General features: G+C 43.5%; 1 protein-coding gene across 3 annotated transcripts in view; it reads left to right on the top strand.

Annotated features, from left to right (window-relative positions):
• The window catches only part of CDH23 (cadherin related 23), a 1,872,161-nt gene that overhangs the window by 640,764 nt on the left and 1,206,058 nt on the right, over positions 1–25,339 (top strand). For all 3 annotated transcript variants that reach the window (XM_075348968.1, XM_075348971.1, XM_075348969.1), the window contains exon 7: positions 24,237–24,431. In XM_075348968.1, coding sequence (XP_075205083.1) covers positions 24,237–24,431 — 195 coding nt within the window. The remainder of the gene's footprint in view (positions 1–24,236; positions 24,432–25,339) is intronic.

Raw genomic sequence — 25,339 nt, 5'->3', positions numbered from 1 at the left:
ATTCATTCAGTTATGGAGGCGCCAAGTCCCAGAGATCTCGTGTGGTGTGTTGGGGGTATGTGGAGGAGGTAGTAGTAGAGGAAATGGATAAAAGAGCAGCTGCCAGACTTCTATATGCAGCTAGAAGGCTAATTGTCTTGCACTGATTATAAGAGAAGGTACCGACTCATAAAGAGTATATCACTAAAGTAAACTTTATCACATATATGGAAAAAAATGTCTATTTTAAGAGGGACAGGATGGTACAGTTTGAGAAAATATGGAATAAATGGCTAGATTTCCCAGGACTGGCATCATGTGCACTACTGAAAAATAGAATATTACTAAGATAGAAAGTGGTGTAATTGCGGTAGATGAATATCTATAGGATGCCTATGGCTAAAAGGAGAGTGGGGGAGCTGGGCTCCTGTACGTGTGAGGCTGTCGATCAGAAATGGGGGTCGGGAGGAGGGGGGGGGATTGTTATGTCTTGGTATAAATGGCTGATTATGCTTTGCAATATGTACATTTTTGTAGATGTCAAAAACATAATACAAATTTAGTTAATTAAAAACAGATCAAACTTCAAGTCAGAGTGAAATATAGCTCTTAACTCATCTTTCATTTGTTTTTGTTTTTTTTAACCCAGTATAATGTTTCATCGGAAAATTACTTTTAATAAAGGTTTTTATTTTAAATGTTTTTGATGCTGTTGTTGTTTTGAATACACAAAATATGAAATAAAGATAATGGCCAGATTGTGAGTAAATTATATGCAGAAATCTACCCTTATAAAAACACAATACTTTATTAGGAATTGAATATTAAAATCAACACCGTGGAGTGAGAAAACTGAACTTAAAGTGCACAGAACAGGAGATTACTGACCCTGATATGGTACTCCCTCCTGTGCACTGCCTAACAGCGGGGGTCGGCACCCTAAATGTCACTATGGCGCCCCCACTAACCGTGGACTTTCCCTGCCTGACCCTAGAGTCTCTGCCAGAAAGGAGTGCAAGTGTCTAAAATTGTGGCACAGTGATAAAACAATAAACCAATATGGCAGGTGGACAAGTGAAGGGACCAGGAGTAAAGTGGGCTTTACATGTAACGACATTGCTAATGAGATGTCGTTGGGGTCACGGAATTCGTGACGCACATCTGGCCTCGTTAGCGACGTTGTTGCGTGTGAAACGCACGAACGACCATTAACGATCAAAATTACTCACCTAATCGTTGATCGTTGACATGTCGTTCTAATCCCAATTATAATTGCTGCTGCAAGACGCAGGTTGTTTGTCGTTCCTGAGGCAGCACACATCGCTATGTGTGACACCACAGGAACGAGGAACATCCCTGTACCTGCGACCACCAGCAATGAGGAAGGTTCCGTCCGCTCATCTCCGCCCCTCCGCTTCTATTGGGAGGCCGCTTAGTGACGCCGCTGTGACGCCGAACGAACCTCCCCCTTAAAGGAGAGATTGTTCGGCGGCCACAGTGACGTCGGTGAAGAGGTAATTGCGTGTGATGCTGCTGTAGTGATATTGTTCGCTACGGCAGTGATCACCCCGTGATGCGCCACCGACGTGGGAGAGTGCTATCGCTCGCAACATTGCTACCGATGTCGCAGCGTGAAAAGCCCGCTATATACTTATCTCTCCTGACATCTTGGTCTATGCCTGATGCCTCAACGCTTTTTCCCCATACAAAGGGTTCCTCAGAAATGAAATGAAATGCACGGCGTAGCTAACCCGTGCGCTAACAACATCAGGCACCTTCTCCTGCATCAGCCATTGTGCTAAAAGGCGATTATACAGTAAGGGTCCCATCACACTAAATGACATACCAGCGATTCCGACCACGATACGACCTGGTCAGGATTGCTGGTATGTCACTACAGGGTCGCTAGTGAGCTGTCAAAAAGTCAGATCTCACCAGCGACCAGCCACCAGCGACTCGTGTAACGATGCTGCGCTTGGTAACCAGGGTAAATATCAGGTAACTAAGCAAAGTGCTTTGCTTGGTTACTCAATATTTAGCCTGGTTACCAGCGTACACCACTTACAGGTTGCCCGCGCGGGCTCCCTGTATACGTAGCTAGGGTATACATTGGGTTATTAAGCAAAGCGCTTTGCTCAGTTACCCAATATTTACCCTGGCTACGTGTGCAGGGAGACAGCGCTGGCAACCTGTAAGCAGCGTACGCTGGTAACCAGGGTAAATATCGGGTAACCAATCAAAGTGCTTTACTTAGTTACCCGATATTTACCCTGGTTACCAGGGTACGCTGCTTACGCAGAGTTGGTGCTCGTTGGTCTCCCGCAGCCAAGCACGCCGATGCGGGTTGCACAGCAGGAGACCAACGAGAAAAAAATGAACCAGAACAGTGTGTAGCGATCAGCGATTTCACAGCAGGGGCCAGGTCGCTGCTTAGTGTCACACACAGAGAAATTGCTGATGAGTTCACTAGTACGTCACAAAACCTGTGACTCAGCAGCGATCTCGCTAGCGATCTTGCTATGTGAGAAGTACCCCTAAGCCATCTGTGCTGCTATCTATGATGACAATACAATTCAATTGACATCCTTATACCGGCCTCCTGAGGAACCCTTTGTATGGGCGAAGCGCGTCGAGGCATCAGGCATAGTCCAAGATGTCAGGAGAGATAAGTAGATCTCCTGGTTACTTCACCTTTCCACCTGCCATAATAATTTATTATTTTATCACTGTGTCACTATTTTAGACACTTGCACTCTTTTTCTGGCAGGGACTCTAGGGTCAGGCAGGGAAAGTCCACGAAGAGAGTGGGTGCTATAGTGACATTTAGGGTGCTGACCCCCGCTTTTAGGCAGTGCACAGGAGGTTGTTGTTGTTTTGTAATATTTTATTTTTATTATTTGCTTAATTTTATTTTTTAAATCAAAATCTCTATTTCAACAAAAAAAATAAATAAATCTTGACCTTTTCACATTGGCTACTAGGGCATTTTTAGACTTATACTTCCTGCTTATTTTTAGGAAAAGTTTTCAAAAGTCTTATTATCATGATGACACTATGCTCACACATTCAGTATTCGGTCAGTATTTTACCTCAGTATTTGTAAGCCAGAACCAGAAATGTGTGACAAATGCAGAAGTGGAGTGCGTGTTTCTGTTATACTTTTCCTCTCATTGTTCAACTGATGATTTTGGCTTACAAATACCAATGTAAAATACTGACCAAATACCCAAAGTGTGAATGTGGCCTTCAACACCTCTATACATAGCTGATAACACAGGATCCACCAACCACAATAATAGATGTCACAGTTGACCCAGCTCCCTGTTCTATCACAATGACCATTGAACATGCCCAATAGATAGTTCTGTACATAAGATGGGATCTAATTTAATCTATTGCTGCTAATGTACATATTGATTTCCTGAAAGAACAGGAAGTAGGAGTCTAGAAACATGCCAGTGGGCAGGTTAAAACAAGTAGCAAGATTTACATTTTGTAATATGCATCATTGTATGAAAAGAGAAAAAAATATAATTACCAAAAATGTTTAAAACATGGACTACATGTAATGTAAAAGAATTGACTTTGATAACACATTCTGTTAACATTCATAATATTTCACTCATCTTCTAATGGGAATCCTAAGAAAATGAGTCAGATATATTATTAAACTAAAGATTGGAACAGCCAGAGAGTGCTGCCAACATTTGAACACTTCTTCTTCCCAAGGTATGCCTTAGAGCTTGAGACGTACTGCCTAAGAGGAACAAAGCTACTTGACTGTTGTATATCAGGGAGAAAGCGCACAGCAGACCCAAGTGCATAGAGCGCATACAGCCTTTGTATTCTTTCCTTGAAGCAAAGTAGAATTTTGGAGAGAATTAGTGTATTATCAGTAGACTTGACATATTATGGTGCTAATCTACCCCAACATCCTCCTCCCTACACACACACACACACACACACACACACACACACACACACACACACACACATTTTTTCAGACCTTGTCCCTCCACATCATCCATGTTTGTTATCTCTAAATTGGCATTTTCATATTGGGGCTGCTTTTTATTAAGTCTAGGGAGGCATCAGCATACTTTTGGGAGCTATGCCAACTTTTTGAAGTTCTGGGAGGTTTTTTGAGAAGTATGACTTACTGAATTCAAAATAACATGCCTCGGGAGGACATTTCATTGGTGCAACCTATGCAGGCCCAAGAGGTGAGGAGGCTCGCTTCTACCTCCAAAGCAGGTGGAATTGTGTATTATGATGAGCTACTGGACAGCAAAGGGCTCGTATGCTATCCTTGCATAGGAGCTCTTTTTGGTCAGTGTCTGCCAGGGATGTGCCTCATATGGCATCAGTCTCTTCAGAGGCATTTGAAGGTACTGTTGAAGGCTCATGGACACAGGCAAAGTGGAACCATGTTTCTGCTCCATACAACTAGTGTGGTAATAAGGCTGCCTGAATAGACCCTTAAAAAGGATGTCTCAAGCAGAAGTTTCAGCTGTGCACTGCTTTTGGCCCCCAACTTCCTTCTTTGCTACAAATTATTCTCTCCAGAAAATTAACAGTTCGCTGGTCTGTACTATGCATTCTCTCAGGCTTCTAGCAAAGGCAGCTTTGCCTTTACAGTATGTGAGAAGCACAGAGAGACTGAAGCTAGCTAGAACAAATTATTTGGCCAGATTCAAAGTAATGCAGGCAAACTCTGAAGCATACAGCCTGCTTGTGCTGCTAACTCTTTCAATTGGTGACTATCCAGACTTGGACTGCAAGATGACCTTTAAGGGTCCGTACACACGGCGAGTAATATGGAGCGAGTGGAATGCGTTAAAAAATTGCATTCCACTCAAACCAATATGGGGCAGCTCCTATGAGTGATTGTTTTCTCAGCCCTAATCGGACCGAGAAAACAGTCACAGCATGATGCAGGTGGAATGCGATCTTGTTCCACTCGCACCCATTCAAGTCTATGGGGTAAGAGAAACATCGCATTGCTCTTGCGTTACACCTGTGTAATGCGAGAGCAGTGCGATTCTCGCATCAGCCGGCAACAGAGGAGATAGAGAGATAAATACCTGCCTCTCCTCCACAGCGCCAACTCTCCACCTCTGCAAATGTAGTCTTATCACACGATCGGACCACCGTCACATGACACTCGCATGACACTCGGCTTCTGCTGCATGGTGAGCATGAGCCGAATGTCATGCAAGGACTTGCAGTAATCCCCATGTGGCCTCAGCCTTACCTTAGCAATCAGATACACACTATAAAATTAAAAAGAAAAATCCCTCCTTTCTTGAGAGTGGAGAGGATATTTAAAATTTAAAAAGAGGTAAATTCTCTAGCTGACCGTTTTTACCCATTTATGAATTAAAGGCAACAACTTTAATTACATAGTTGTAATAAAGGGGAGTTCCAAAAAGGAACATGTATAATAAAGTACAAAATGGGAATTGAACTGAGCTTGAGCATTCACATTACAGTTCTCATGGTGTTAGTTTTTTTCATTCTGTGAGAGAACTAGGAAGAGGTGTGCAAGCGTGCGCATTATTATGTGTACCAACTGAGGGTATAATATAGGCCATACATCAAGATCATACATGATGAGATCTTGATCGAAGTTTTGCATTTGATTTATCAAACCACATACCGCTCACATCAATATATGCAGGTACTAAAATAGTGATGCAAATGATTTTTATCCTATCGCATGCAAATAAATCAGTGACGCTTATAGTCAAAGATTTATTGTCAAAGGTTCAACTGAAAAAATGAGCTTCTAACAATAGTCCTGTCTTTCTCTGTTGAGCTGACTGTGAAAGAAAAGTGTTAGCTACAATATACTCTTTAATAAGTAGAATATTCTTATCGTAAGTGAAGCCTTGAGTAATTCAGATATTTTGTATTGAAGATAATTTGCTATACCTGGACAGGTTATACCAAAACTATACCAATGCCGGCTCATTTCAAAAGTAATTTATCATCAATATCTGATGTATGCTAATAATTTTCTTTTTTTTCTTTGTATAGTTCTATGTATTGCATGAACCGTACCTCCCTACTCTTTTAAAGCCTTAAGGGGAGGAGGGCAATTGATGCTACTGTACTGCTGTCTGCCTGAAAGGTTTTTAAATGTGAAGACTAGATATGTGTCAAAATTGTGTCTTGTGGGTAATGCCAATCTTCTGGGAGCAAGAGGCCTGCACCGGTCACTGTAGCATGTCTTTGTTTTTCAAATTTTAATGCAAAGCCACAGCCTTTGTGTTGCATGGATCGTACCTTCCTGCTCTTTTAAAGCCCTATGGGGGAGGGGGAAATTGAAGCTACTGTACTGCTGTCTGCCTGAAAGGTTTTTTAAATGTCAAGACTACAAGATAGGTCTCAAAGTTGTGTCTTGTGGGTAGTTCTAGTCTTTTGGGAGCAAGAGGCCTATACCAGTCACTGTAGCATGTCTTCGTTTTTCAAATTCTAATGCTGGGTCACAGCCTTTTTGTTGCATGGATCTGTAATGCCTGCCTGGATCCACAGACTCAGATGGGCTGTAAAGGGGAGGCTAGAGGGAAGCCACTCACCAAGCAGGACCCCCAGAACCCTGAAACCCTTTAACCCCTCTACAGGGATTTGGAATTACACAGGAAACTAGAGATCACTACCTGTGGAAGGCTGCAGTCCGATGAGAGTAGTAGTCAGGCAGGGGAAAATCAGGAATTGCGGAACAGGGACAGAATCGGCAGGCAATGACGTAGTCAGCAAACGTAGCAGAGGTCAAATCCGGATCGGGCAGCGAGGTACAAAAACAGTAGGCAGGAGGGTAGTCAGAAAACACGCAGAAGTCAACACACAGGAATCACCAAACAGAATAGGACGTAACAGGATCCAGGAAAATCAGAACTATCTCTGGCAGTGGTCATGTGACAGAAGGGGGAATAAGAAGGGTCTTCCCATTGGCTGTAGCTGAATGCCGGCAACTTCAGCTGGAAGACACATGCCACCCACAGTCAGCCAGCGGTACTGCAGATCCCAAGCTAACCCAGCCCAGTGGATGATCGGAGCCTGCGCCTACCGCTGGCATCGACTCCTCTCCCATCACAAGCACCATCCACGGCAGGAACACGGCGTCGCCTGGCGATCGGAGCAGAAGTTGCTGGAGCAGACTCCGGCGGTGATGTAACAGGATCGTACCTTTCTGCTCTTTTAAATCCCTATCGGGCGGAGGCCAATTGATGCTACTGTACTGCTGTCTGTCTGAGAGGTTTTTAAACATTTTTGTTGAGATTTAAAATTTAAATGCCAGGCAGCTTCCTGTGTGTAAGTCAATGCAATTAGACAGTGCTTACATTAATATGTATCAGAGAACGCAGTGACACAGCTGCAGAGTTGTGGAACACTATCCAGGCCGAGTTTGATAAATTTCTGTCACCACTGAACCTGGAGCTAGGGAAAGCCATGTGAAATTACAGTGCAAACCTAGTGGTGGCACTATGGCTGGGTGACACTACACCTGGACGACATCACATATGCACTGCATGGATCCTTTAGAATGTAAGCCTGCAAGGGCAGGGCCCTCTTGCCTCTGTACTAGTCTGTCTATTGTAACTTGTATATGTGTTCTGTATGTAACCCCCTTCTCATGTACAGCACCATGGAATCAATGGTGCGCTATAAATAAATAATAATAATAATAATAATCAACCTGGTTGTACAGCAATTTCTAGGGCAGTATTATGTCCTAGATGCACTTCTGCAGAAGGCACGGTCGCTGTATGCTCACTGTTTAAAATTAAAATGCCATTCCACAGCCTGTATGTTGCATGGACCGTACCTCCCAGAGGGGCAATTGATGCTACTGTACTGCTGTCTGCCTGAAAGGATTTGTAATGTCACGACTCCAAAATGGCTCTCAAAGTTGTGTCTTGTGAGTATTGACATGCTTCTGGGAGGAACAGGCCTACATCTGCCACTCGGCTTATCATTTTTGAAATTCAAATGCCGGGCCACAGCCTGTGTGTTGCATGGACCATACCTCCCAGCTCTTTTAAAGGGGTAAATTGAGGCTACTGTACTACTGTCTGCCTGAAAGGTTTTTAAATCTTAACACTCTAAGTTGATTTTTCAACATTCTCTTTTGACTGCAGTTTCAGTGGTCTGTATGCAAGAGGCCTACACCTGTCTTTTATTTGTGCCTGGTGACAGTAGCAATGCTGGTTCAGGACTTGTTCCAGGGCCGGGACCATGCAGCCATGTTGCTTAGTTGGCCTATTTGTAGGGTGTGCCAATTGGTGCCACTTTTCCTGTTACCTGACCTTAATTTTTGGAAATGTGAAGACTCCAAGTAGGGTCTCCAAGTTGGCTTTTGTCTGTAGTGACAGGGATATGGGAGCACTAGCCCTATGCCTGTCACTCATGCATCTGTTCATTTTTAAAATGAAAATGCCAGGCCACATCATGTCAACGCTATCAGGCAGTGCTTAAATTAATACACAGCGATTATTGTCTAAACTGCTGGTAACAAAAGTGAGCACATCCCTAAGTTAAAATGGCCAAACTGTACCCTCCATAATATCCTGATTATGACATCTGTATCCTTGCTCTTCGCTAACTGCACCAAGGTTTTCAGAAAAGTAGTCCAAATATAAGTGCAAAAAATGTAACTTCAAATTCATCAGATAACCGAAGGTTTTGAAACATTTCAGCATGTTCTCCATGATGGACTTAAATTTTGAATTCTTGTTGTTTCCTAGAATTTTTTTTACAACTTCTTTAAAAGAATCCTAAGGCCTTTTCTCAACAGCTTTTACTTTTGTTTCAAACACATCATCCCTCATGAGTTTCTTGAAATCCGGACCCACAAAAATGCCTTTCTTCAATTTTGCTTCAGACAGTCCCTGAAACTTGGTACACAGGTATTTAAAAGTCTCTCCTTCCTTTGGTAGAGATTTCACAAACTGCTTTATCAGTCCATGCTTAATGTTGTATGGTGGCAGGAGAACTTTAATGGGATCAATCAAACTTTCCGCAACTATATTCTTGAGTCCAGTATGCAAAGATGTTCTCGTTGGCCAACTTTTTTGGCTCCAGTGATGAGTCCTATCCTATCTGTTATGAACTGTAACTAAAAAAAAAATCTGTCTTTACTACCAATAATAGCCAATCATAGCACAGCTTTCAGTTCTTATACTGCTAAAATAAAATTAAAGATATGCTATGATTGGATGCTATAGACACTACCACACACTTTGGAAGCTGGGTAAAGAAAATCTTCTCTTCCCACAGCAGCCAATTACAGTACATCATCCATTAATTTCTAACCAATCTATAGACACCAAAATCATCCACCAAAGGTCAAGCAAAGGGGTCAAGGTATAGTGCAAGAGAAACCCTATGGAGTCAGTGTTTGTGAAAAAACTGTATGTGATGAAATTTCAAGTTCCGCTGCAAAACTGTGTAATCCACTTGCTTTAATTTTGGTGGTTGTAGAAGAATCTTAAACATAATGTGAGTAGAGCAAAACCATGTGTGGCAGGAGCAAGTAAACAAGCAAGCAAAACCAGCAAGAAAATAAAAGATAATTCATTTATTTAAAATTATATAAAATACATATAACATTAGTCAGAGAATCTAAAGAGGAAAGTACCATCAGTTGAGAAATAAAGTGTTAATGCAGAAAGTTCAAGTAATAGAATAGATAGCCCTCTATTGTATGTAGCATCAACGTGAAATCATTTAGTACATTGTGGGCTAAAAAATGCCTATAGACTACCGACAATGAAGTCCATAGTGCACTACTTGCCCATGAGGATATCCACCAAATGGGCTATCTATTCTATTGCTTGAACTTTCTGCATTAACACTTTATGGCTCTACTGCTTATACTTTCCTTTTTGGATTCTCTCCACCTTGGGTATATATATCCTCCTCCTCTTTGCCCTCTATTCTTTGACAAATGTTATATATATATATTTTAAATTAGTTTTAAATAATTTTGTATTATTTATTTTCTTGGTGTTCTTGTTTAGTTTCTCCTGCCACTCATGGTTTGTTTTGTTGCTTTTCAAAGCATCCCACCAGAGATGATGTTTGGAGGTGCCTACCTCGACTGTGATGGCTCCTGACCTTTATTACCTGTATATGTTTTGTGAATCTTATATTGATAATGTGATTAGAGATTAAAGCAGGAATTACTAACATATGCTAAGTAAAGTATGTCCCAATCATTGACCTGAAACGTGTCTATTTCACTTAGAAGTTCCAGTGGACATTCTCAAATAGAAGAGAGTTTTTTTTAATACAGTACAATAAAATCAATGTATGCTACTATAAGGCTTTCATAAAATAAGTGCATCCGTATTACCATTTCATAATGTAGTGCTCACCAGTCACCAAGTACTGCCAATGCCACTCTTCTTAGAGTCAGCCTGATGAACCCCCAAGTGTAAAGAATCAATGTCTTATTAGGACCGCAGAGTTTCTGATTTGAGTAACGCTGCAGTTACCTAGAAAGTGATGTCTCCATCGATGTCTTTCCCAGGTGAAAAGCAATCCTCTGGGGTTCAAGAGCACTTAGTTCCTGCAATCAATACTAACTGTAAAACATCAAGTATTTTTTTTGTATTTTGCTCTTATCTTTAAGTTTACAATCCACTGGGCTATGTGCCGCAGTCTGTAATATGTGTAACAAGTATCTATTGAATTATCATGGATTACTTTTTGGCTTAAAGGGGTTTTCCCATGAACAAAGTTAATTTTAAAATTAATTTTAACAATAATAATAATAATAATAATAATAATAATAATAAGTTCTATAATTGCATGTGTTTCAAGGGAACCAACTACCAGATTTTTGCCCTTTAAACTAAAGGCAGTGCCATAATGGCACTAGGATGCTAATTAAAATTATACCTTAAAGGGTGCTTTACACGCTGCCATATCGCTAGCGATTTATCGATGGGGTCACGGTGTTTGTGAAGCACATCCGGCGTTGTTAGAGACATCGCAGCGTGTAACACGTACGAGCGACCTTCAATGATCGCAAAAGAGACAAAAATCGTTGGTTTTGGAAAGGTCGTCCAAACACCAAAAATCGTTGCCTCGTTGTTCCTGTGGCATCACACATCGCTATGTGTGACACCGCAGGAGCGACAAACATCTTCTTACCTGCGTCCACCGGCAATGCAGAAGGAAGAAGGTGGGCGGGATGTTACGTCCCACTCATCTCCGCCCCTTTGCTTCTATTGGCCGGCCGCTTAGTGACGCCGCAGTGACGTCGCTATGACGCTGAACGCACCTCCCACTTAAAGGAGGGATTGTTCGGCAGTCACAGTGACGTCGCTGACAAGGTATGTGCGTGTGACGCTGCTGTAATGATAATGTTTGCACAGCAACGATCAACACATGTCGCACAAAAGACGGGGGTGGGTGCTATCGCGCTCAACATCGCTAGCAATTGCTAGCGATGTCGCAGCGTGTAAAGCACCCTTAAATTGAGAAATGCTTTTTTGCAGAGCAATCTTTGAGCAAACTTTCCAAAATGTCATAATTTGTACCTCCACGGTTTCGGCCCGAACTATAAAGTCACTGATTATCAGTGCGAGTCTCCACTCACATGCAGCCAGCCATAAGCAGATCACTTCTGGGGGTGGGTGGGCGAGGGTTTAACATTTTTTTTTTGTTGCACGCTACATCCGATCATGCTTTAGTTACCCCCATCAAGAGCTGTTCAAACACTGCAAGTGGCTCACACTCAGCAGAGGACCGAGTGTAGCTGAGCACAGCAATGCTTACGCGAGTGAAGTTCAAACCACCTGAACTCCGAACCCAAACTCTGTTTTTTGTTTTTAACAAAAAAAGTCAGTGTTCGGACAAAAACCAAATACCGAACCTTGGTCATCTTTAGTCAGGTCCAGTGTAATCATTCCTCCCCCTGCCTTGCATCCCTTTCTTTATTCAAATTTCACACCGCTGCCAAAATTACTGCAGTTGGTAGCACATATGTATTGCTGCACCACTTTATGAAGACAACGTCACAATAGCAATGGAAATGTACCACCAACAGCAGTAATGGGGCAGTGGCGCAAAATTTAAATTAAAAAAAAAGGCAAAGCAGGAGGAGGAATTATCACACAGGACCTGACCCGCAATGTTCAACCTTGATGCTCAAGCCACTGCAAAATTTACGTAATTTTGGAAAGTTTGGACATAGATTGCTCTGCAATAAAGCCTCAGATTTCTCAACTAAAGGTATCATTTTAATCATCATTCTCGCATCATTATGGCACTGCCTCTAGTTTATAGGGCAAAAACCTGGTGGTTAGTTACATTTAACAAAATGTTCCTGTGCTGAGATAATCTTATTAATGTGCCCTTGCTATGTCCTGTGTAATGGCTGAGCTTACAGGGACATGGTCTGATCATACCACAGCTCCTGTGCCAAGGAGCAAGTAAAAAAGTATGCAGACATTACTGCATGAGATTGGAAATAATTCTATCTTTGAGGTAAAACGTTTTTTTTTTTTTTAACCCTTTCAGCCCCAAGCCTATTTTGATCCTAAAGACCAGGCCATTTTTTGCAATTCTGACCAGTGTCACTTTATGAGGTTATAACTCTGGAACGCTTCAGCGGATCCCGGTGATTCTAAGGTTGTTTTTTCGTGACATATTGGGCTTCATGTTAGTGGTAAATTTAGGCTGATATTTTTTGCATTTCTTTGTGAAAAAAACGGAAATTTCGCGAAAATTTTGAAAATTTTGTAATTTTCAAACTTTGAATTTTTATGCTCTAAAACCAACGAGACATATGACACAAAATAATTAATAAATAACATTTCCCACATGTCTACTTTACATCAGAACAATTTTGGGAAAAAAAAATTAAGGAAGTTATAGGGGTTCAAAATTTATGAGCAATTTCTCATTTTTACAACAAAATTTACAAAGCCACTTTTTTTAGGGACCACATCACATTTGAAGCGATTTTGAAAGGTCCACATGACACAGAACACCCAAAAGTGACACCATTCCAAAAACGGCACCCCTCAGGCTACTCAAAACCACATTCAAGAAGGTTATTAACCCTTCAGGTGCTTCAAAAAACTAAAGCAATGTGGAAGGAAAAAATGAACATTTTACTTTTTGCAACAAAAATGTTAATTTAGCCTCAAATATTGCATATTCACAAGGGTAGCAGGATTAAATGAACCCCCAGAATTTGTTGGGCAATTTCTACTGAACACGCAGATACCTCATATGTGGCGAAAAACCACTGTTTGGGCGCACGGCAGGACTCTGAAGGGAAGGAGCGCCATTTGACTTTTTTGAACAGAAAATTAGCTGGAATCGTTAGCCGCACCATGTTGCGTTTGGAGAGCCCCTGAGGTGCCGAAACAGTGGAGCTCCCCCACATGTGACCCCATTTTGGAAGCTAGACCCCTCATGGAATTTATCTAGATGTTTATTGAGCACTTTGAGCCTCTGGGGGCTTCACAAAAGTTAATAGAGTTGAGCTGTGAAAATAAAAAAAAAATATTTTACCACAAAATTGTTACTTCAACCAGGTAGCTTTTTTTTCACAAGGGTATCAGGAAAAATTGCACCATAAAATGTATTGTGCAATTTCTCTTGAGTACACAGACACCTCATATGTGGTGGAAATAAAATGTTTGGGCGCACAGCAGGGCTCGGAAGGCAATGAGCGTCATTTGACGTTTCAAACGCAAAATTGTCTGGGATAATTAGCGTATTCCATGTTGCGTTTGGAGACCCCCTGAGGTGCCGAAAAAGTGGAGCTCCCCCACATGTGACCCCATTTTGGAAACTAGACCCCTCATGGAATTTATCTAGATGTTTATTAAGCACTTTGAGCCTCTGGGGGCTTCACAAAAGTTAATAGAGTTGAGCCGTGAAAATAAAAAAAAATTTTTTTACCACAAAATTGTTACTTCAACCAGGTAGCTTTTTTTTTCACAAGGGTATCAGGAAAAATTGCACCATAAAATGTATTGTGCAATTTCTCCTGAGTACGCAGATACCTCATATGTGGTGGAACTCAAATTTTTGGGTGCACAGCAGGGCTCGGAAGGCAAGGAGCGTCATTTGACGTTTCAAACGCAAAATTGTCTGGGATAATTAGCGTATTCCATGCTGTTTGGAGACCCCCTGAGGTGCCGAAACAGTGGAGCTCCCCCACATGTGACCCCATTTTGGAAACTAGACCCCTATGGCATAGAAAAAAAAAAACAGCGGCAGATGGGGGGGGGCGGCAGATGGGGGGGCAGCGGCATATAAAGGGAGCATCTGTGATTGTGAGACGGTGGCTGGGATAGGGTGGGGGCGGATGGGAGAGGGCGCAGTGGATGCAGGAGCGGCAGAGGATGGGGGAGGGGGCGGGTGGGGGGGATGGGTGGGAAGGGGAGTGGGAGGTGAGATTGGGGATAGTTACCCTACAGGATGGATCTAGGCAGCTGGATCACAGGAGATGAAGGAGGCAGCAGATCAGGGAGGGTGAGAGGTGGGGGAGGGAGCGCAGCGCAGATCACGGAGGAGACAGGTGAGCAGAGCACAGATCACGGAGGAGACAGGTGAGCAGAGCACAGATCACGGGGGTGAGAGGTGAGGGAGAGTGGACAGCAGATCACGGGGGTGACAGGTGAGGGAGCACAGATCACGGGGGTGACAGGTGAGGGAGCACAGATCACGGGGGTGAGAGGTGAGAGAGCGCAGATCACGGGGGAGACAGGTGAGCAGAGCGCAGATCACGGGGGTGAGAGGTGGAGGGAGAGTGGACAGCAGATCACGGGGGTGACAGGTGAGGGAGCACAGATCACGGGGGTGACAGGTGAGGGAGCACAGATCACGGGGTGACAGGTGAGGGAGCACAGATCACGGGGGTGAGAGGTGAGAGAGCGCAGATCACGGGGGAGACAGGTGAGCAGAGCGCAGATCACGGGGGTGAGAGGTGGAGGGAGAGTGGACAGCAGATCACGGGGGTGACAGGTGAGGGAGCGCACATCACGGGGGTGACAGGTGAGGGAGCGCACATCACGGGGATGACAGGTGAGGGAGCACAGATCACGGGGGTGACAGGTGAGGGAGCACAGATCACGAGGGTGACAGGTGAGGGAGCACAGATCACGGGGGTGACAGGGGAGGGAGCGCACATCACGGCGGTGACAGGGGAGGGAGCGCACATCACGGTGGTGACAGGGGAGGGAGCGCACATCACGGCGGTGACAGGGGAGGGAGCGCACATCACGGCGGTGACAGGGGAGGGAGCGCACATCACGGCGGTAACAGGGGAGGGAGCGCACATCACGGGGGTGACAGGGGAGGGAGCACACATCACGGGGGTGACAGGTGAGGGAGCGCACATCACGGGGGTGACAGGTGAGGGAGCGCACATCACGGGGGTGACAGGTGAGGGAGCACAGATCACGGGGGTGACAGGTGAGGGAGCACAGATCACAGGGGTGACAGGGGAGGGAGCACAGATCACGGGGGTGACAGGGGAGGGAGCACAGATCACGGGAGTGACAGGGGAGGGAGCACAGATCATGGGGGTGACAGGGGAAGGAGCATAGATCACGGGGGTGACAGGGGAGGGAGCACAGATCACGGGGGTGACAGGGGAGGGAGCACAGATCACGGGGGTGACAGGGGAGGGAGCACAGATCACGGGGGTGACAGGGGAGGGAGCACAGATCACGGGGGTGACAGGGGAGGGAGCACACATCACGGCGGTTACAGGGGAGGGAGCGCACATCACGGAGGTGACAGGGGAGGGAGCGCACATCACGGCGGTGACAGGTGTGGGAGCACACATCACGGCGGTGACAGGGGAGGGGGCGGGTAGCTGACTACGGGGGTGAGAGGTGGGGGGAGCATGCAGCACATCACGTAGGGGAGGGGGCGAGCAGCACATCACGGAGGGGAGGGGGCAAGCAGCACCTCAAGGAGGGGAGGGGGCGGGTACCGATCACGAGGGGGAGGGGCCGGGCAGCAGATCGGAGGGAGCGGTGGCACTATGACAGATGGAGGAGGACAGGGATCGTGCAGCACATCACGGAGGGGAGGGGGCGGGCACCGATCACGAGGGGGAGGGGCCGGGCAGCAGATTGGAGGGAGCGGTGGCACTATGACAGATGGAGGAGGACAGGGATCGTGCAGCACATCACGGAGGTGAGGGGCCGGGCAATGATCACGAGGGGTGAGGGGCCGGGCAGCAGATTGAGGGGAGCGGTGGCATTGTGGCAGATGGAGGGCGGCAGCGGATCGGGAGGTGTGGGGGTGAGGGTGCGGGCAGGAGATCGGGGAGACAGGTGGCAGATCGCGGAGGGCAGCGGCGGCGGATCGGGACGCTTTTCGCCGGTTTCATACAGTGTAATGGCAGCGCGGCAACTTCCGGGTCCCATGCTCCGGTCTCATAACAGCAAGGGACCGGAGCTTGTCGCCCTGCCATTGCACTGTGTACACTCACTGTGCTCCGTGTGCTGGCGTGCTGCAGGGACGACAAGTGAAGCTGATGGGGGCGGTCACCGGCAACAGGTCCACTGTGATTGGAGAAATCGGTCACAAGGCCGATCTCTCCAATCAGAGCTACTTTAGCTGGGGGAGGGTGATCCAGTGAGGTCACCCAGCTCCAGCCAATGGCCAGTGCTACAGCTGCACTGGCCAGGGCTGGATTTCAAAGTTTCAGTCATTTTAAATGGCTGGAACATTACAGTGGCTGTGATTGGTTGAGCGGCGTTCGTCAGCCAATCACAGCCTCCTTAGGTCCGGGGAGGAGGCACCACCCCTCCTAAGGTCAGGAACAGGTCCCCTCCTCCCCGAATCTGCGGTTTATGTTAACATATTGCAGTCACCGGAGGCTCCGGTGCCGCGATTCCGCCATGACGGAAAGATCCGTCCTTGGTCGTTAAGGCCCAGGGCACAAGGACGGATCTTTCCGTCCATGGTCGTGAAGGGGTTAAACAGGCTGGGAAATATTTTACCTCACAAAAAGAATGAACAATCCCTGTTAGCAATTTAGCGCAGGGATTGCATGATTATACTGTGAACCTATGAGTTTAGATCGGGGTTTTTAGTAGAGGAGTTAAGGGGTTAATACATTATCTGCCCGGTAACGCGAGTGAGCCTTTGTAACCAATGGCTTCACTGTGCGCCAATTTTTGAATCTTTAGGATTGGTGGTTCAAGTTTGTGAGCAGGACTTTTTCCTATATAAGGGGTGGTTTTGTCAGCTGTGTGTCAGTCACAGCCGATGAAGAGGAATTTTTCTCCCGCCCACCCGCCCTATTGTTTTTGTTATTGCTAATATGTTATGTATTTTTTCCTTGTCGTGTTGTTTTATTAGTGAGGAAGAACTGCCCAGCCATTTGGGTGGATTTTGGATATTTTACGGTGATTGGTATAGACTGGTTATAATGGAATTTTTATGGTTTTTACGGTTTAATAAAAATGGTTTAATTTATTTTATAAATGAACTCTTAATAAACAACACAGCCATTTATTTCCATAATATTTAGTCTCTGGTGTCCGTCCGTCATTTAGTATGCAAGGTGGTGTGAGAGGAGTGTGGATCATGTGTCATCATTAGCTATGATCATCACATGATCCTGTGCTGTAATGTCTTTATACTCTTTTGTGTCTTCTCCAGCCCAGGAGCTGTTGTATGATCAGACCATGTCCCTGTACGGTCAGACATGGCAATTGCACAGTACATAGCAGGGGAACATTAAGGCTATGTGCGCACTTACCGGATTTCGCCGCAGATTTTTTGCGGTTTTGCTGCATGTTTCGCTGCAGAAAATGTTCATAACATCTCTGCAGTGAATCATCAGCAAAACCTATGGGCAAAAAAAATCCTGTGTGCACTGGGCGGAATTTGACAGCTGCATGTTTTGCTGCGGGATTCCCGCAGCAAAAACAATTGCATGTCAATTCTTTTCCGCACGTCGCTGCGGGATTTCACTACATTGACTCCAATGTTAATTGTGAAATCCCACAGGGAATAACGCAGGAAGCAAATTCTGTGCGGTTCACTGCGTTTTCCTACGTTATTCCCTGCGGTATTTTGCGGTTTACCTCCGGTAATGTACATCAACTGTCTGCGGTTTTGCAGGGAAGTGATGTCATTACAGGAAGAGGAAGCCGTGCAGAGAGTAAACACACACAGATCACACACACACAAACATCACAGACACAGAACACATAGACACAGACACATAGAACACACATAGAAAGAAAACGGAAATATAAAAAACAAAGCACGTGGGCTCCGCTGTATATTTACCTTCCAGCCGAGGTAAGCACACAGCGGCGGCCCGGTATTCTCAGGCTGGGGAAGGAGAGGGGCAGGGTTAATGTCCCCCGCCTCACTCCCCCTCCGGCAGCTGAGAATATCAGCCGCAGCTGCCCCGGGACTGTCGCATGCATTATGCGGCAGCACTGGCGTGTCCCCGGCTCTTCCTGCCGCCGTGTAGCAGTGGCGGTCAGGGTAATACAAGGGGTTAATGGTGGTGGATCACCGCCATTAACTCCAGGCTTGATCATGGCAGCGTCTATGTGACAGCTGACATGATCAACCCGTAAGTAAAGTGAATAAAACAGACACCGAAAAATCCTTTATTTTAAATAAAACAAACAAGCCTCGTTCACCATTTTATTAACCCCTCCCGCACCAAAGCTCCGGCGTAATCCACAGGTCCTGCGCTGCTTACATCCAGCCGCGACTGTCACAGACACAGCGCTGAATGAATGCAGCAGACAGCAGAGGTAATTACCGGTCATTTCCCATGGCCGGTAATGTGAACTCACTGCCGACCGTGGGAAATATAGCGATCTGTCCTCTATCTATCTATCTATCTATCTATCTATCTATCCCTCTATCTGTCTGTCTATCTATCTATCCCTCTATCTATTCTTCTGTCTATCTATCTACTATCTCAGAATTAAATGACTTTTTTTTTTTCAATGTGCTTTATTGCATTGAATGCAATAAAGCACATCCCAACCCACACGCGGCAAAACCGCGGCAATACCGTGAACAATACCGCGGTGAAACCGCAGCAAACCGCGGCAAACCGCATGCGGTTTTCGGGTGCGGTTTGTCGCGGTTTTTTACCGCGGGTGCGGTAATCTTTGAGAGCATGCGGAATTTTCTCAAGAAAATTCCATTTCCCAGTGCGCACAAGGCCTTATAAGAACTTTTTTTAAACACATTCAACTGTGGAACTTATTATTCTAAGATCTAATGATTAAAATGAACTTTAATATTAAAGTTATTTATGGAAAAACCCCTTTAAGTAACTGCTGAAAAAGATAGCACTGGATATAAAGCCCCCCAAAATATTAACAGCCTCCTTGCCCTTGAATTGTGAATCTATTGGTATATGTTATCTGATTTCTTGGTCACTGATCTAGCACTGCCAACAGATATTTTCATAGTCCTGTTTACCATTCATAAACGGTGTGGAAGTCATAAATTTTATAGATCTTATGAAGAGCAGTTCATCTTATATCCTTCTATAAAGTGGATTGAAGAGAGGACAAAGCGTTCATATACTTTATAAAAGCCTCTTTTCATCTGTAAAGCATAGGCATGAACATTTCTTGAAGCACCAAAAATGGCTCCACACACCACAAAGATTGGACAACCTTGTCCAACCCATACTGTATCTAATAAACTTAGTCATTTTCACGTTAATGAGACCCCAACCACATCTATGTTTTAATTCAAAAGAAGCAGAATAGTTCAGCACTACTGACCGTGCATCATTCCAAGCTCCACTTGTAGCGCCAATCGAGGCACTTGTGGTGGATATGCCAGCGTTGCTCAGCACAAGAAGTCAGAATACTTAAGACAATCTCAAATGAAAAGATATAAAATGTGCGGCACTCACCATAAATCTCCAACAAGTCTTATATTTTTTCAATCCATAAAACCATAACAGACAGTGTGGGAAGGGAGAGCGGGGATCGCTTGGACGACGACCGTTTCACACGTATGAAACCGCGCTTCAACAGGTCCTGTCTTTTCATTTGACACATCTATGTTTTAGCCTTCACAGATTATGTTTTTTTGCAAGAAGAATTAGTGCTGCCTGGTACTTTTTTTTTTTCAGAAAATGACAGAATCATGATGGAAATGTGATGGGCCCTATTAAAAGTCAAAGTGGTCCATTTGGCGCCTATAGTGTAAATAATGTAATGGATTTATCCCTGGCATGAATTCCCAATGCCGAACAGAATGCATAATATTCATGCGAACCCAGCCTTAAGGCTACATGGACCAGGATGCATTCATATTATGTGTCCTTGCTCAGATTTGCAATGGCAGCAAACTTTCTCTAAAAATCACTGACGTGTGTCATTCTCACATGTATGTATGACATTGACGGGATTCCCCCATTACAGCGTCTTGGTGAAATAGATAAAAATGGATACACATGACTAGTCATGTGTAATGTAATATCCCACAGTACATAAAGAACGACTGATATTTGTTTTCTTCTCTAATGGGAGAGAATAAATAAATTAACTTTAGAATGAGAACACAAACACACAGAATATCCGAATATTAGCACTGTGAATGCTAGCATTGCCTAATGAGGTTTATGTGCTCCCCTGGGTGTTCCCTATTGATTATGTGCTGTAAATTACTAGATACTAATCCTTTAATTCACCTATATGAGTATTTGTGTGGGAGTGTAATATTATTGTTCCAATCTTTCAAAAGTATTCGGTTTTCTAACTTATGATTTATTAAATCATCGTAATTAGCAGCTTTGTTGCTTCACATTGCAGAAAACACAATGCTATGTATTATTCAACTGAAAACCCTTATATAACATTTCTTTTATTTTTGTAGCGTTTCTTTTACATTTTACATTGGCGTACTATTATATATTTAGTTCCATTCTCTGGAATGATTAACTTTTCAAACCTGGATCCAAATACAGTTGTCAATGTGATATGAAAATTGGCTGCTGGGCCATTTTGTTTGGTCAATGCAGAGCTCATATCATGCTGAGATCTCGTTTTTGTGTTTTAATTACTCCGACTAGAAAAAAAAGTTCTTTATAGCTACATGTAGCACCCCTGAAAATCAGTATTCATATTGTCCCCTTCCATTCACTATATTTGCACTTCCATTCAGGCTCCTCATTCTTTCCTGCAGTTGCACTCGACATTGACAATTTAATAGTGATCATTCCCACTGTTTCTGGAGGAATCGCTGATGTAATGGCATACTGCTATTCACAGAACAACTTCATTTTAATAAAGTTCTCCTAAGATGGCAGGTTTATAAAAATCTATGATACAAATAGAACTAAAAATTAACTTTGTTACCTAATCTCTCTATTCAAGCTCTTTATAGATTATTGGGCTTGGTATATTTTAAAGGGTTTCTCAAAGAATTGTTATCAAATAAATTAAATAAATAATTCCCATTTCACCCTTTCTTGTCGTGGCCATTTTCCATTTTTGCGCTTTCGTTTTTTCCTCCCATTCTTCTAGGAGCCATAACTTTTTAGTTTTCACATCAATATAGCCAAAGGAGGGCTTGTTTTTTGTGAAACAAGTTGTACTTTTGAAGCATTCATTCTGCTGCAAAGTGTACTGGAAACCGGGAAAACAAATTGTGGGCAAATAGCAAAAAATGTTCAATTTCACAATATTTTTTTTTTTGTTGGGCCCCACTCACACTTGCGCTATTTTGACGCAAACGGAATCCATCAGTAATGTAGTACAGTTCATTTATTTACAGTGGAAGCGTGACACCATGTGGACACAAGCGGGTACTGCATGACACACACACGCGGCATATTAACGCGCTTCCACTGTAAATAAATGAACTGTACTACATTACTGGCGGATTCCGTTTGTGTCAAAATAGCGCAAGTGTGAAACTAGCCTTACCATGTTCAAGTTATGGTAAAAGTGGCTTGGAAATATGATTCCCCAGGTCAGGATGAGTTTGTAGATACCAGACATGTAAAGTTTTGGAGTTTTTTAAGTGGTGAAAAAAGAAATCTGAAATTTGTACAAAAAAATTGCTGTTTTCTGAGACCCGTAACGTTGTCATTTTTCAGGATCTGGGGCCATGTGATGGCTTATTTTTTGCGCCCTAAGCTGACATTTTTACTGATACCATTTTTCAGTTGATAGTTCATTTGCAATGCTGCAGCAGCCAAGAAAACGTAATTTTTTTTTCATTATGCCGTTTACCAATCAAATTAATTTATTTTATATTTTGATCAATCAGACATTTCTGAACTTGGCGATACCAAATATGTGTATTTTTTTATTCTTTTATTTTCAATGGGGCAAAAGAGTTGTGATTTAAACGATTTGTATTTTGTTTGTTTTTTTCCAGATTTTTAAAAACCTTTTTCACTTTTTATTGTACTTGAAGCTGCAATCATCTGATCACTTGTCCTGTATAGACCAGTGCCCCTCCTATGAATGCCAGCTTGCAGCTAGCATTCACAAGAAGATCAACTTGACAGACACAGGGTTATCAGCTGACCTCTAACTGTCATGAAAACCCATCGGTGCCACATGATAATGCCACTGGAGAGCCAAAGGGAACGAGTAATGATGGGTTCCCTGCCGCCGCATGTTAAATCCTGCTGTCAGACATTTACAGTGGGATTTACCTGGTTAACAGCCGCGAGTGGATCTCTGATTCATTTGCGGCTGTTAGAGGCATGTGATGGCTGATTAAAATTAAATCAACTGTCATGTGCCAGAAAAGATACGGGCTTGGTGTGACAACCTGCATCAAAGCAAGGGACATGATCTTTGACATAAATATACGTCATATGTCGTGAAGGGGTTATGATAACATGCACATTACATTATTATTTGCTGAACACACTAATTGCCTCCCATGTCTTCTGTGACATAAGAAAATAGATAGTTATCTGTCTGTCCTTCTGTCTGTCTACCTACCATATCTATCCTTTGTAAGTTCTGCTTTAACACAAGAAGTCCCAGAGAGGGGTCATTTAACATTTCTACCTTTGGAACCCAGAGACTGGTCGAATGACCTGAAGGATTTTAGCTAACATCCTATAATCACCGTCTTTTGTTCTGTAATTAAGGCCATTACTGTCGCACCACAGGAGGTTGTTGTTTTCCATTGAGTTTAGCCATTTAGTTTCTAGTTAGTTCTATTCAGTTCTATTCAGTTCATTTGACCCTCTTTTGGGACTTCAGGGGGGAGCTCGAAATTTCTGGGACTTCTAGTGTTAAACAGTTATTGGAAAAATATTTAGTAATTATGTGTAGGAGAGGGAATAACTTACTGATTGCTTGAGCTCCAACCATTTCAACCTCCCATGATCCTGATATTGTGGCCCTGGAACAAAGAGACCGGACTCGGCTTAGCATTTTTGGCTGTCTCATAGAAAGTAGAAACAGTGGGGGTTGAACATGTGCACCGCTGGTGGACACAGACAGAAAAGGGCACTTGTCCAAGAACAGTATAAATACCCTTTGTAGACAAATAAGTCACCATAATGCACAATTACACCTGTTTTGGAGGGGGGAAATGGGACCCCTTTACTCTTGAACCCATGATAAATCCACCCCTGATAAGCACCTACACTCCATTCCAGACAGGGCTTTGAGGAACCTGATTTTCAGGATTCAGAGCCCCGATCTCAGGTTTACAGGATGGGTCTCAACATTTGGACATCCATCAATCAATCAATCAATCAATCAGTTATTCTCTATCCTATGGATTTGGATCATTTAATGTTTAAGGCTACATAAAATGTATTAGTTCCCATCTCCATTTGGACATTTGTTGGATAAAAGTTGATGTTTGCTTTTCCTTATAGTCTTTGATGGCATTTAATAGATTCCCAATAATAATGCTTCAGAGCATAATTGCTTTATTAAGGGGTAAAAAACAGCAGTCGTAGTTTAATTATTGCCAAGCAGGCACCAATGTGAAACTTGGAATGACGCTAATTACAGTGATTTTCTTAGGTAAATAGGTATATAAATTTTTGTAATAACGTATTCCCTGTAACACAGTCAGGAACAGTATCCCAGGCAACAGTGCTTATTTAGAGCGCTGAGGATAAACTAAGAATAAAATGAGGTGATTTGCTGCCAATGGAGTAATAAAACATTTCAGATAACATTACACAGTTGCAGGGTCAGTTTATTTGTCTTGAACCGTTTGAGTGGATTAGTTAATTTCCATCTGTTAATTTCACACTGTATGTGTTTCCTCTCTTACAGAACACACCAGTGGGAACTCCAATTTATATTGTGAATGCTACAGATCCTGATCAGGGAACAGGTGGAAGCGTCTTATACTCGATTCAGCCTCCCTCCAGTGTCTTTGCTATTGACAGGTCCCGGGGCATTGTGACCGTCATCAGTCCGCTGGACTATGAAACCACCGTGGCGTACCAACTTCAGGTTAATGCAACGGTAAGTCATGTACACTTTGCTTTCCCTGACTCTGCAGAAGTGGAGTCACCACTGAAACTAATTAATGGAACATTAAATTAGCATAACAATTTATATTTGCATATGTAATATCAAATAAAATTAATTGTGAAACAAATTTAAAGTGCGATGTGTCTAAAATAATCAGATTTTGAATATGAAGGACTGGAGAAAACGGGTTTATTGCCGCGCTAAAAACCACGAGCATGTATAAGTCAAAATATTCTCTTTATTTAGATCATTCCTACGCGTTTCTGAGGCTCATCTGCCTCCTTCCTCAGGGAAAAAGATTCTTTTTCCCTGAGGAAGGAGGCAGATGAGCCTCAGAAACGCGTAGGAATGATCTAAATAAAGAGAATATTTTGACTTATACATGCTCGTGGTTTTTAGCGCGGCAATAAACCCGTTTTCTCCAGTCCTTCATATTCAAAATCTGCTCTATAACGGGGCCGCTGCAGAACCACCCAAGCGCTCATCCATGCTAATAAAGGGGTTGTGACTGGCACAACCCGGCCAGGTGAGTGCACTGTTTTTATCCTCTTTCACTCTGTAAACCGGGTAAAACCCTATTGCGCCTTTCTTGTCTCCCCCACTACAGCACTCTAAAATAATCAGGGCATGGGACAGGTGTAAATGATTACAAAAATATTAACTTGCGGTCTAGGAAAAGTCTATGAAGTACAGTGGGTACGGAAAGTATTCAGACCCCTTTAAATGTTTCACTCTTTGCTTCATTGCAGCCATTTGGTGAATTCAAAAAAAGTTCATTTTTTTCTCATTAATGTACACTCTGCACCCCATCTTGATAGAAAAAAACATCAATGTAGACATTTTTGCAAATTTATTAAACAAGAAAAAACTGAAATATCCCATGGTCATAAGTATTCAAA

Source organism: Anomaloglossus baeobatrachus, chromosome 5, assembly GCF_048569485.1.
Source record: "Anomaloglossus baeobatrachus isolate aAnoBae1 chromosome 5, aAnoBae1.hap1, whole genome shotgun sequence".
NCBI lineage: Eukaryota > Metazoa > Chordata > Amphibia > Anura > Aromobatidae > Anomaloglossus > Anomaloglossus baeobatrachus.
Note: the sequence above shows the minus strand (reverse complement) of the source record. Positions and strands in the feature narration are given on the sequence as shown.